Here is a 13,505-nt window from a genome sequence, read left to right as displayed (position 1 = left end):
AGGGCTTTCCTAGTCTGTGCAGAATGTAAAGGTGAAGCTAGGGAGATTTCAGAGCTTATCACAATAGCAAGACTGTGATAATATTGTCAAATATGGCAGAAGGAAGCTGGACCTTCTATCTGTTGAGCTGACCCTGGCAACGAGGAGTCAGGTAGGAACATAAAGGTATGGACTAGATTAGGAATCAAAGGCTAGATGCTTTTAAACTGCTTGCTTGTTCCCAGCATCACGGCATTTATGTTTTTAAGATGGCCAGTATTCTTCCAAGTGTGTTTTAGCTGACCATTGAGAACCCTGAAAAAGGTGCTGTTTGCTTAACGCACAGGGAATTCAGAGCCCAAAGCCCCCCAGGTCAGGGCATTGGCGCATGTCCCGTCTCACCCCATCAGCTTCCTCAGGAACCTCACGCAGGTTTTTGTGTCTCCTCTGCAGCTGCTGTCCCTTGTTCTAGGTGCAGCAGCCCTAATCTGATGTTCCTTGCTGGTGGGGTGTGCTGGACCTGTGAGTGTTCTCAGAGAATCTCCCTCTGTGTGGTTCATGTTTCTTTTGAAATATTGGGCCCCAAACTTGATCAAGACTGCAGTGGTTTGAGTAGGGTGGAAAATTGATCCGTGTGTCACATAAGCAGCATTTTCTATGTTCCAGAATTGCATTTGCTTTCTTTCTCACCACAGCGTGCCTTGCTTAAGCCCTGTTCAGCTTTTAATCTCTGATAACCCCATTTTTTTCCTGCCCAGGCAGTTATTTTTCATCCTATTTTTGAACAGTAGATTATTTCTATCCCAGTTCTCTATCCTGCTTCTTTCTATTCTGTACTTGTGTGTGCTGAATTACATCCTATTTCAAAGCATTTTTCTAGGTTATCAAGATCATTTTGAAATGTGGTATGTAAGGGGGCAGCGTGTTGGAAGACAAATCTCCCCCTAGTTCTTAATGCTGTTGTAACCTCTTGTGCTCTGATCTCCTCAAATCCCCTCTTCCATTTCCCAGTGAAAACCATGGAGGAATTTCTACTGTGGGTACCTGTGAGGGAACTACGAAAACGCATGGAAGGGTCAGGAAGCTTGAATAGTTCCTATGCTGACACAGTGGCCTCTAGCTGAGATGACGGATCACAATAATTTCAAAGCCTCTTTTCATTCTGCTGTGGAAAGGTTTGTGGGATGGGTGTGGACTGAAAGATTCATTCAAATAACCAGTCCAGGACAGGCTGGACTCTGCGTGGGTCTTGGGGTAGGAAGGAGAGTCCTTTTATCCAGGGTAGGTATTTACAGTCAGGAAAAAAATATCCGGTCTCTTGCAGTCCAAAAAGTTGTAGGCAAAAATATCTTCTGGTCCCCTAACTGTGTACTGAAACGAGTGTTTTCTTAGGAATACTTTTGGAGGGCAGCAAAAGTTGGAGTTGCCTCAACAAAATAGTGAGGGGGAACCTGGGCGGTATTTCTAGCTCCTGCATTGAATTAGATCTGCTTTTCCAGAGGTTTGTAGTTTGTGTTTCCCAGAGTGCCTCTCGTGCCGACACAACGAGGAGGAGCACCGTTCTTTGCCTCTGGTGTATTTGGTTTGTGTCTTGCTTTCAGTACATTGAAGTTTTCAGAACAGACTCCACGAAACACTTAGAATTATGCAGCTGGGTGAACGAGGAGACTCTGCAGGACTCTCGAGTGTTTAATGGAAACTTAATCTTGCCTTTTCTAAGTAGTTTTAAACAGTGTGGAACCAGTCACAACTCTGTGTTACATAAAATGTTACTGGCTTTATACAGTTTCTCCATTCATAAATAAGGATTAAAATATTTGTTTGCATTCCCGTGAGTGGTAAGTCAGTGCAGGTAAACGTAGAAGAGGATTCCAGGTGTCCGGCCACCCCAGCTATTGACAGAAAAACAGAGCACTGAAGTTATGCGTACATCTGATGTTTTGCATTTTCTTGTAGGTTGCTCAGATTGTCAAGTACGAGATGGAAAACGCCATCAAACTCTCAGTAAAACTGAATGTTAAAGTGAAAGTTGGACCTAGCTGGGGAGACCTGCAGGACCTGGAGCTCTGACATGAAACGCAGCTTTCTTGCATGCAGGGAGGCGGAAGGCAGCGTGGACTGGGCAGGGCAAGGGCCTGCGACAGGCCCACGTGCGGTGTGATCCTCCTGTATCGTGTTTCTACAGAAGTCGTTGCAAGCTGCCTTCTGAAATGTGTGGTGGAAGCTGGTGTGAATTCACCAAGCTCAACCGTTCAAAGGTCAGACAGTGCAGTGAAGCGTGTTGACATAACTGTGTTATTAATTGCAAAACCACAGTATTTAAATGAATTCTGTTAAAATATGCTTGATCTTGTAATTTAAAACAAAACTGCAAAGCCTAATGTATTTATTACGTATGAAATGAGCTGGATTATTTTATTAAAACAAGCACAAAGATAATTTGGCAGTTCTTGTGTGTAATTGTGTCTCGGACAAAAAAAAAAAGTCTTTGTGTTTGCACTTAATGTTGAATTTTACAGGCCTCTGCTAGGATTGTTTTGTACTGAATTCTGCTGATGATATTCAGGTGCCGAAACGGCTTTACAGCTGGCCGGATTTCTCACTGCCCAGCCGTGCAGCTTTCACAGTGAGTGGAAATGGTGCTTGGTTGGCCTCCAGCTTTTGGGAAATCATTTTGGTGACTGACTTCTGTAATTCATCCTACTGCTACCTTGCAAACTGGCCTTGAGAGGGATAGTGTTTGGACTCTCTTATAATTAACACAAAATCAACAGCAAAAACATTCCTTTTTAAAGAATGAAACTCAGTTTATCGATTAAAAACTTAACAGCAATTTGTATTTTTGTGAAGAAAAAAAAAAAAATGTCAGTCTGGCCAACTGAAGTGACAGCCTTGCTGGTGTTTGAGGTCTGGTGTGTTGGAGAGGTGTTGCTGAACGGTGGTGGGTGACCTGTGGTTCTTTGTTCAGAACCCCGTCCGCTGGAGAAGCCTTGTACCCTGCCTGTTGGTAGCCTGGCTAAAAACTGCTCAGATTTCCCCTGCGCTTTGCCACAGCATCTTTGACTCCATCCTTGTGATCGGGCAGAAAGTTTTTTTCATGGTAGTTTGGGCTTGTCAGGCTGAGCTGGTCCTGAGGCTGACTTAGGTCAGCTGATGGGATCAGATGCTTCAAAAGAGGGGGCAAGGAAGGAGCTCGCAGGGGATTAATCTGCCGCTGTTTGGCATTACTTACGTCACCAATACCTTCTGGTCTGGCTAAACCTCACATCACATGGTTTCATTTCCCTTCCACATGGTTGTGATGGTTATACAAGTTCAGCTGGTTTTGTTAACGTCATACAATGCCTGGCCTTGAATTCTGTTATTTTCATGGTGTAGCCCTTGTATGTTACAAGAAAGGGAGGACAGGTGCCTCCTGTCATCTTTATGCCTCTAATTATTTTATCACTTCTTTCTTCTGCAGTTCCTCCCTAATGTAAGCAATCTCCACCTTTCCATTCTTGCCTCCTGTGAGAAATTTTCAAGCCCCTAATTATTCTTTCATTTCTGAACTTCTGCAGGATCCTTTTTAAGAAGTGTACTTTTGAAGTTGCCTTTATAGCCTGATCTGAGAGGATGCGTACTTGGCTTTCAACAGCCTGATAGCATGCTTGAGCTTGTTAACTTCAAACAGGATCCTTTTGGTGTGGCCATTATCCTGACATCAGAAGCACCTGGCACCAAGGTTTCAAGAACATGGTGAGTTTTAAAAGATGTTAAAGGGGCCTGCGGACAAAAGGCCGCATCCTGGACTGATCCACCACCTGCCTGTTGTGCAGCAAAATGGGCACGTGGTATCGAGCCAAAGCCCCAGGTGAGGATGCCTTGACTGCCCTTCTCAGCACCGACTTGGCCTGCTTTCCTCCTTTGGATTTCACTTTATGTTGAGGCTTTTTGTTTCCTTCCTGCCCGCTCTGCGCTGTGGTTTTCTACCACATCTGTCACCTGATGGCTGAGCTCTTTAGCCACAGCACTCGGCTGATAGTTGTTTCTTTTCTTAGCTTATTAAAGCTTTTGTTATTAACAGATCTGAGCCTCGGCACCCTGGTGTCTGACCATTTGTGTGCTCTGCCTGTGAAGATGCTGGGTTGGACTCATTATCAATTCACATGGCCTAATGATTTCCTGGCCCCTGGTGTCACGCGGTGACACACCTGTGCTGTACTTCAGGCCTCACCAGAGCTGCTGTAATTTGAGTTGCTTGGGTTTTGGCACATTATGATATTTTCCTCCTGCATACTGTCTTTAGAATTTCAGAAGGATGGATCTCATGCATATTTCCCAACAAGCTCTCTAGACAGGGGTGATGCTAATCAATAAGGTGATTGACACAGAACTAAACTTCTTTTGCTAAACAAATTCAATGAGTTTATTTTAGTTAAGTAGTAATTTGGAGCAAATGAGAAGATAAAAGGTGGCCACTGCTCTGTGAGCGAGGCGGCTGTGGCATTTGAGTCATGATATTAGAACTGGCTCTGAGCTGCTGCCTGATTGCTGCTATTTATATTCCTTTAATTCTGATCAGACTTTAACTATTAATGAGGCTAAGCAGGGGAAGCAGACAAGGGCTTATGTCAGGTAAGCAGAGGCACTGCTTAGAACTGTGCAGAAGAGGGTACCTGTTATTTTCTGAAGTTGGCAGGAGGAGGTTGGCTGCTCGCATTACTTAGTTATTTTTGCCTCTGGGCCCCTCTCCCCCCACCTCTGATGGGCTGAGGCCTGTGTCTAGTTGGAAACTGGGCTTTTTTATACTTCGGGACCCCATAACCAGAGTGCAGGTTACTCTGTATTCTCGTAGACGGGATGGGATGCATCTGATTGTGTTCACTCTCTGTTCCTCAGCTGGTTTGTGTGTCTCTCCGCAGTCCACTCCTGCCTCCTGTTAGTTGGCGCTGCACAGCACGTGCAGCGATGCGCGTGGTCCAGCAGCCCGAGAAGATGACGCGTGAACACTGCGGAAGGGGTAGGAGTTACGTTTGTTATGGCAACCTTGTCACTCAGTGTACAGGGAACTGCTACTGCAGCCTCATCCTGCCTTGTGCCCTGCGCTGCCCTTGCCTGGCTGCAGTGCCAGCAGGTGGGTGTCTGTCTGCCAGGAGAAATTGGGTTGGGGCCCAGTCCTGACAAATCGCTGCGGTCACCAGGAACACCTCGACTTCGCATTATGTGAACCTGTGTGACCCAGCTCCTCGCAGGGAGAGCCTGTTCCCTTGGGCTGCCGAGCAGCCTTGGTCCGTTCGGTTCACATCCCCTTTCTTGTCAAAATGACTCAAATTTCGATTCAGCCTACTACTGGTGTGGGACAGAACTTCCCCGGATGCAGTAGCAGGAACTCCTGCTGTTGATGTTTGATACAGCTACTCGGTCCTTTTCCTCGGTCCCTTTCCTCCCCCACAAGCTTGTTTTGCCTTGGTCTTTCTGCTGCAGCTTTCCTTCTGCCCCTGCCTACTGAAAGTGCTCTGTGTGCTTTCTTACAGCTGGGCAGTGGTGGGAGAGAGGCAGCTGACAAATGATGACACACACCTAATCTGATCTGGTTTGGTCTGTTTGCTTTTCTCCCATGCTGTTTGCATTTCTTCAAGACGAGAGTTGAGTTTTTCCTGCTATTTTTCCCTACAAATCCGTAGCTGAAAAGGGGGAGCTGGAAGCTCCGTAGCTTTGGCTGACATTTTTGACCCTCTCCTGGCAGAGCGACTCAATCATGTTGTTGGTACATGCCCTTAAACGAGCTTGCTTCTGAGATTTCAGCTTGTAGGTGACTGTGTTTAACCTGAAGTGGAAGTGACGTGAAGGTTGCTCACAGTTGGCTGAGAAGTCCGGGTAATGATGCTAAGGTTCCTGGGGACTGGTACGTTGATTGAGCGCCATGTGAGCTCCCTGCTCTAGCTGGGGTCCAGGTTTTGTCCCTGCGTGAGCTGCTGGAGGAAGGGAGGTGGCCATCCCCACCCTGGCAACAACCGTGGCTGCATTTTCCGTATTCCTGAGCGAGGGATTAGTGTAAACTCCATCCAAAGGCTTTGTGTAAACCATGCATCTTTGAAATACTATAAAGAATCTAGGGGCAGAGGTTGGAAAAAAAAAAAGAGAGATCTACACCAACTAATATCAATTCTTTCCTTTATTTTCTTTCCCTCTGTTTTTTTTTTTTTTGGTTGTTACTGGGGACTCGAAACAGCCTCAGTTAAAGATTCCTTAGTTTTCCTTTTGTGACGCTGATTTAGGATACCTGTGGAAACAGGACATGGTTAGCGCAGGAGTGCGTGGCTCACCCCAGATTAGCCTTCCTTCTGAGATACAGGTAATGCCTCGTTAACAAACCCCACACATATTCTGGCCACATTTCCTTGACACTGACTCTGAATATTGGTTGCTATTTAAAAAAAGTACAATGTTTGATTTGTTGATTTAATCACAAAACAAAACACATGAATGGAAACACTCATTTACGTGACTATTGCTTATACACCTAAGATGACGAGTTGACTACAAATGGCCACATGTAGTTCCTTAATGAGAGAGAGTGTGTTCTTACTAAGACCATACCAAGGCAAAAAATCATTCAAGACTGAAACATACTGTGCTTGAATTCACCTTTAGGTTATTGACAGTGATGTATGGGGGGCTGGGGTATTTAAGGAGCGTAATTAAATGAAATCTGGCTTTTTGTCTCTGTTACAATACACACAGTTTATAAATGGAGGAGTCCTGAGGTTGAACACAGCTCTTACATAAGCTGCAATGCTTTCTTCCCTTCTAAAATTGTATACTGGAAAAAATACTTTTGTGTGCATATCTGCATTACAACGCACACGTTGCGGTGTGAAGGGGCTCCTGTAAAGGGAATCTGTAAACTGTTCTAGAGAATGTCTAGATGTGATAATTTTATACAATATGTGCAGTAAATAGAGTATTTCTGTTAAATATTTGTGTAAGAAGCTATATTCTGGTAATACAGGGAATGTCTAATTAATGTAAATAGTTGAACTGTAGAACTGTAAAAAAAATTTAGAAAACAGGTAATGATACAAAACAAAACCTGATTCCCAATTATTCCTTTACCTTGTCTTTTAATTCAAGATTTAAAGCTTAAGTTAAAACTCTAAGGAATGGATTTTATTTTATTTATTTTTCTAAATAAAATAGCTTGTACTTCATTGAAGACTTGCCAACTCCGAAAACATATAAATAATGTAATTTAAAGTATTTTCTCTGCATTCTCTGTCTATCTACAGCACTAGGCATAAGATTAAACACATCTGGTCAAAACCCCGGAGGGGGTGTGCTGTTGGAGGTTCTGCGTGTCTGGTTTTGGACATGTTGTGACAGAGAGCTCCTCGAAAGAAAAATGCGAGGGAACAGGGTATCCAAATGAACAAAAAGCATTTTAAATGGAACAAATATTTCCAGCCAATCTGGTCTATTGTAACGGAGGGTTGCGATGTTGAAGATGATACCTCTGAGTTTAGGATTTTGCTTGAGGTGGTGCTGTCTTAGTGGGAAAGGTGAAAGCACACGATTTCAACACCCAGCAACAGCTACTGTCCTCGATTTTCTTACAGCAAGTCAGGTCGGATGCTGTGCTTGTTGCTTGGAGTGCTGCATCTTTACTCCTTTCACTAACAACCTTTAGGGTTCGGGTCAGGCCTTTCAAAAATCCCACACTCCCCCTCATTTCACAAGAAATCAACCAGGCAAGAGGTTTTTCTCCTCCCTCACTGAAGTTTTTAAGTGAAGTTTTTTTTCTCACATACATGGTAAATCTTGATAGAAAGCATTTAACAGTGTGCACTAACAAACTTATACAACATATACATTACATATATATATTTATATATATAGAATGTTTTATATACAAACATATACAACTTTTTAGATCTCTACAGACTACAAGAAAATGGGTAATTATAGTCACAAGTGGTGAACTTAACAGAAATAGTAATTTGTAACTGTCTGGAAATATGTAAAATATGGGAGAGTGGAAAGCAAGATAGAGCTGTGACCTGATGGGAAGTGCTAGAGAAAAGGTGCTTAGAAGTTTAAGTATTAAAAATTGTAAGTTTGAGGGATGCTAGATTCTCATTTTTCTGTTGCATAAAAATGCAAATGCAAATCTACTGGCAGGTTTTCCCCACCCCCCCCAGTGTTAACCTAGAGACTGTTGGCAGCCAAAGTCAGTCAGGCGTGGTGTAAAAGACCTGTTGAAGACACTTTTCTCTCTCGGTGTGCTGTAGTGATTAGCAATTAAAAGTTGCTTTTAAATTTTTACATTTGCTTCTCAAACGAGTGAGCGGGCCACTCTACCTCCAGCCTGAAGACAATTCCACTGAAATCAAGGTAAAGGGGATCTTTGCAATATTAGCCACGTGAGGTGCAGGCAGAAACTTGGGCAGAATGGGTAGCTTCCTTGTCACCAAAGTGAACCAACTGCAGCCTGAGCACCAGGCGCTACCGCTCACACAAGCTCACACAAGCCTGACTGTGTTACACCAGTTCGTAGTGGAAACTGGCCCCGCAGTCTGCGGGCACAGAAGTGCTGCGCTGGAACTGGTAACGGCCCCTCCATCTGCACTGGCTGAGTGCAGAAGCAAGCGTAGAGCTGGGGGCAGAACAAAGGCTGGTGGGGCGGCCTTGGCTTAGTATTAATGAAGGCTGCTTGGCTTCTCTGTAAAAGCAGAGAAGGCAGGAAGAGTAAGGGCTGTGAAGTTGGTTGGAGGGTTTGAAGGACCTGCTGCCTCAAATGATTTTGTTGCCCAGAGACTAGCGGTTTTGGAGTATAGACCATAGCGCAGGCAGAGTGAATATACATTTAAACAGAAGGGCTGTAATGTTGTTCTCATTTATTTCTCATGCTAGATGTCTGGTTACAGTGATGCTTCCTCACACACGCAAGTGGCGCGTTCTGTGACCTGGCTGCTGGAAGGAATTCCCCAACCCGGTTCATATTGGCATGAGAGTGGTGAGTTTGCTCTTGCCTCAAACACACAGACAGACAGACATCCGCTCAGGTCATGGACCACTCCCATTCCTTCACTCTCAGCAGAAAACTAGGCATTGCTTGGGCTTTGACCTTTTTCCCCGTAACCTTCTACAGTTCTCACAATTATAGTGCAGTTTCTCCTGTGACAGAGAGGAACTTGTGTCTCATTCCCAGCTGAGCTAGACCCGTTGGGGCATCATTTTGATTTCGCCCACAGAGGAATGTAAAAACCCTGTAAAGCACAAGATTCCTGTTGTGCTACAATGTGAATTTAAAACTTAATCCCTCTAATCTGTTTCAACCCTTTAACTTGTGCAGCTGGGACAAGAGTGAAGCCAGGCTTCTGGAATGTACAATTTCCTGGGCTCTATTTTATTGTAAGAAAGAAAATGAAGGATATAGGAAAGGCATCCTTGAGAGAGATCATATGAACACGGGGATGATATAAATGCCAGTGAAGTTAAGATCTAGTTAGGAGGGGGATACTGCCTGTCTGCATCAGTGTCTGTCAGGGCTCCTTGAAGGGACAGGTGATGTCACTCTTTCTTGTAAATGCTGCTTTTCCACCTTTTCCTCGCTTCCCTTTTCTAATTTGAAACTATATCCAGGTATGTGAAAACAAGCCTTCAGTGCCTTGTTTCCAAGCCGATCTTGGAGACATTTCTAACTTAACAGTTGACCTATGTGGCAGTGAGGCTCTTATAGGCTACTGTGACTGCAGCACTCATGGACTAGGAATCTATTTGCATGGACGGGTAATAGGTTCTACTTACTGTTCTCTTCTGTAGCTGCAGGTTGGAGAGTTTTCTGCAGAGTTCACTGTAGAAACCAAACAAGCCACTTTAATTTGCTTCTGCTTCACTTTTAGTAGTGTGAGCAGAAAATCAATTGCCACGCACCTGGGGTGTCATTTTATATATGTGTCAATTCAGCGCCGTATGTTGACAATTGTTTTTCATGCTCCTCCCCTGGCCCATTGTTAAGTCTTGCTGCTGTGATCTCTCTCCCCCAGCTTTAGGGTGATTTCAACTGACCACTTAAGAAAAATCGCTGCTCTGCAAGCTGCTAAGCAGCGTCTGTGAGCAGAACTTGACAGGACTCTCCAACCTGTAGCCCTGTGGCTTCCCATCTTGCCTTTCCTAACTTGAAGAAGCAATTTCCTAAGCTGATTTCCTATTCCTGCTACTGAGAAATAAGGCAACCATGTGATACAGACACCACGGGGATCAAAAATGCCACAGCCCCCTTCAAGGACAACTGAGCTGGATCTAGAGCACATTTTAAGAAGTACAGATAAGGATGACATGTCACGTGCTCTGAATTGCAAATAAACTGTCTATGCTCATGTTTTAAAGACATTTCAGATAGTGCCTGTCTAGGTACTGGAAAAATCTGTAAATTTTGGGCATAGGATTTTGAAGTTATTTATTCTTTGGGTAGGAGTTAAACAGCACTGATTTCAAGCAAGGTTTTTCAAGGGAAATAAATAGCAGATAAGAAAATGCAGCTCAACTCATTTTTCTGTGTTGAGAACAGTAGCAAACATGCTTGAAATGTACTGGCTTTTTGTAATGTCACTTTTAAAAAATAAAGATTTTTGCCTTTTAAGGTTTTCTCTTTTTTTGCTCAGAATAGAAATAAATCCCATTTTTCTTCGGTCACAACATGCTTTCTTTTTCTCTTTTTTTTTTTTAAGATGTCAATTAGTCATGCAAAGTTTTATAAGTGCATTAACATTTGAGTTTGTACAGAGTATTTTAAACCAGACGCACTCCCCACAGTTCATACCTACAGCTTCTGAAAAACTACATGCCACAGTGATGGTTGAGTTCCTTTTGGAAAAAAATTGGCTACTGCATGAGCCAGCTGTTGGACTAAGACCCACGTGATTCCAGCTTCCATCTCACGGTCTGTAAAATGTCTCCTTGACTCCCACTGTGATGAATCCAATAATAGTAACAGGAAAACATCTTCTAGGAGAAAAAACTGTCTCTGGCCAATGACTGGTAGATTTGGGAATGAATGTTGCTTCCCTGAACAGTGTTCTTAATAAAGCCACAAGCTTCTTTGAAAGTCTAAAACTGGTACCACTTTTTATCCTTGTATTTCAGCATCACCTACAGAAATGGGAAACAAACAAACAGATATAAAACACTGCTCTGCAAAAGAGGATGATATCATACCACACATGACCTAGGCCCATTAACTGTCACAAACTTCGTAAGTAAAAAAGGAAGAGCAACGCAGTACTTTAACAGTGTCATCAGGTCTTGAGTCCCCCGAGACCTTGTATTTAATTTCGTAATTGTTACATTTAAAAAAAAATAAAAAAAATAGTTACCTGCTCTTGGTGTTCATGAAAAGGTTTTTCCTGAGGAGCTTTAACTACTTTTCTTCTACAAAAAAAGTACAGAGGTGTGGGAATAACCAGAAACTTGCTTTTTACTCCTATAGAAAAAAGCTTATCTGTAGATCATAGTAGATATGCCCTAAACATATAAACTTCTTGCATTCAGGGCATGTTCTTTCTGCGTATTTTTGCCTTACACTTAGAAAAGCCAGTAAAAATGTAAAGGTCTCGTCCAGAGATGCGATGCATGTTAAATGAAAAACATGCATTTTGAGAAGCATTCTTTAATTTTGTCTTATCTTCAGGGAAAATCACTTTCGTTGATTCCCAGCCTTAACAGCGTGGGATGGAAGAGCTTTCCATTTCCAGCTCTAAGCACAGAAGCTGTCTGTTGCTATTCTTTATAACTGTACCATAGTGTTGTACCAGAAGTATTCTCCTTCCCAATAAGATCTGTAAAGGTTCCTGTATACACATCCACCTACCTGTTTTCTGCCCTACGGCATAGACGTGCTGCACTAAGTAAGTGGCTTAAAAAAAAAGCATAATGAATTGGTGAGAAAGGCAAGAGATGAGAAGTGCCATGTTCTAAATTCAGAGGCTAGCAATGGATGCTCATTTATGAAAATGTGAAAGGAAGGGGTGCACAATAGAAGTTTATTTTCGGCATTCGCTTTGTTTGGGAGCAGGAAAAATGGGGTGTCGGTTAACGTGAGTACACCTAAACCAACATGACTGGGTGAAGGGGGAGAACTGTACTTCACTTTCCCGAAGGGAAGCAAAGGCTCAGTTGCAGGGTTGGCAGTTCCTAGTTCTGGGTATGTGGTGCCAGGGCCCCTACCTCATGTGCATGTTTGGAAAATGCCTCTGCGCTGGCCATCATGCTCGCAGTCCTTTCATCCAGCTCTCCCAGTTTCTGTCCTCTCTCATCAAGGGCAATGCGTGCACGAGTCAAGTCCCCAATGACTCCTCCTGCGGCTCCTCTCACGCCTTCAATTCCACCTGATCCAGGGATGTGCTGGGCAAGACTGCGAGAGGCTTTTCCCGCCGTGGCCTCGCCAACTGCAAAGGAGACATGGACAAATGGACAGGAATGAGTTCCTGGCCGTGGCTCTGTCAGTGCTTCTCATCCTTGAGCTGCAGCCTCGCAGGGGTGATGCCATTTGATGTGCAGATGGCACGTGGGGAAGGCTTTGCTCTGTGCACCGGCACATCTACAGTGCAGTCATGCCCCCCCCGCCCCCAGTTGCTCAAAAGAAGCTGCCGAGGTGAAGGAATCATAGCGAGGCACCTGAGGACCCTCCCCTTTCTTCATGATGTCATCTTTATTTTTTTTTCAATCCATGAGCTAAATTTTGTGTACCACTCCATTCCTAGATGTCAAGGGCAGGGGATCCCATGAATTAATTTCTGCAAAAAACAACCCCAATAAATCACTTACAAAGCTCCTCTCTGTCAAAAGCTTGTCCACTTCCTCCAAAAAGTCCTTTGAGAAAGCCTCTGTTTTGGGCTTCTGGTGTTTCCACAGGGGTAAACAAATCCCCAAGCATGTCCTAGCAAAAAGTCAGACAAAAGTGCACATGAAAAATTAGTGAGGTCAAAGAAGTTCTAGGTGTTTTGTTTACTTGTGTTAATGAGCCACATGCATTGGATCTAATCAACCAGTTTTAAGAGAGTCTGTTGTGTGAACAGAATTGAGTACTTAACATTTGTGTTTCATGACAGGCAAATACTTGGGCTAAGTAGAGTCACCCATGCTTTCAAAGGGACATGGTTTGTCACTGCACAGTCTTATGTTCATTGCCACAGAGAAAAAAAAATTATAAGCAATACAGAGTGAAAATACCAGTGATAAGATCACCTTTTGCTTGGAAACAGCAGAGGCGACACTATAATTTAATAAACAATTTGTTGTGAATGATGTGTTTTGCTTTAGCGATTATCCAGGCAAGCAGGGCAGTGACTCTCTGTTTTCTCTTTATAGTGTACCTGAGGTCAGTGTTTGCTAGCAGTTCAGAGAGTTTGTTGTTTGGTTGGTTTTTGTGGTTTGGGTTTTTTTTTTTCCTTTTTTTTAAATAAAATCCCATCACCTTCCATACAACCTCCCCCGCCCCGTTACTGTGCACATTGGCAGTGCCATCAGTAATGCTAAGTAAGCAT

At 43.6% G+C, this 13,505-nt stretch overlaps 2 protein-coding genes across 3 annotated transcripts in view; one reads left to right on the top strand and one right to left on the bottom strand.

Annotated features, from left to right (window-relative positions):
- The window catches only part of POLQ (DNA polymerase theta), a 52,847-nt gene extending 50,798 nt beyond the window's left edge, over nt 1-2,049 (top strand). The window contains exon 30 of the mRNA XM_059821120.1: nt 1,936-2,049. Coding sequence (XP_059677103.1) covers nt 1,936-2,049 — 114 coding nt within the window. The remainder of the gene's footprint in view (nt 1-1,935) is intronic.
- Nucleotides 2,050-11,070: 9,021 nt separating this feature from the next.
- The window catches only part of STXBP5L (syntaxin binding protein 5L), a 208,653-nt gene continuing 206,218 nt past the window's right edge, over nt 11,071-13,505 (bottom strand). For both annotated transcript variants that reach the window (XM_059819981.1, XM_059819988.1), the window contains 3 exons: nt 12,787-12,898; nt 12,187-12,407; nt 11,071-11,112 (listed from right to left, as the gene is read on the bottom strand). In XM_059819981.1, coding sequence (XP_059675964.1) covers nt 11,071-11,112; nt 12,187-12,407; nt 12,787-12,898 — 375 coding nt within the window. The remainder of the gene's footprint in view (nt 11,113-12,186; nt 12,408-12,786; nt 12,899-13,505) is intronic.

The sequence above is a fragment of the Gavia stellata genome, chromosome 1 (genome assembly GCF_030936135.1).
Source record: "Gavia stellata isolate bGavSte3 chromosome 1, bGavSte3.hap2, whole genome shotgun sequence".
In the NCBI taxonomy this organism is placed as follows: Eukaryota; Metazoa; Chordata; class Aves; order Gaviiformes; family Gaviidae; genus Gavia; species Gavia stellata.
Note: the sequence above shows the minus strand (reverse complement) of the source record. Positions and strands in the feature narration are given on the sequence as shown.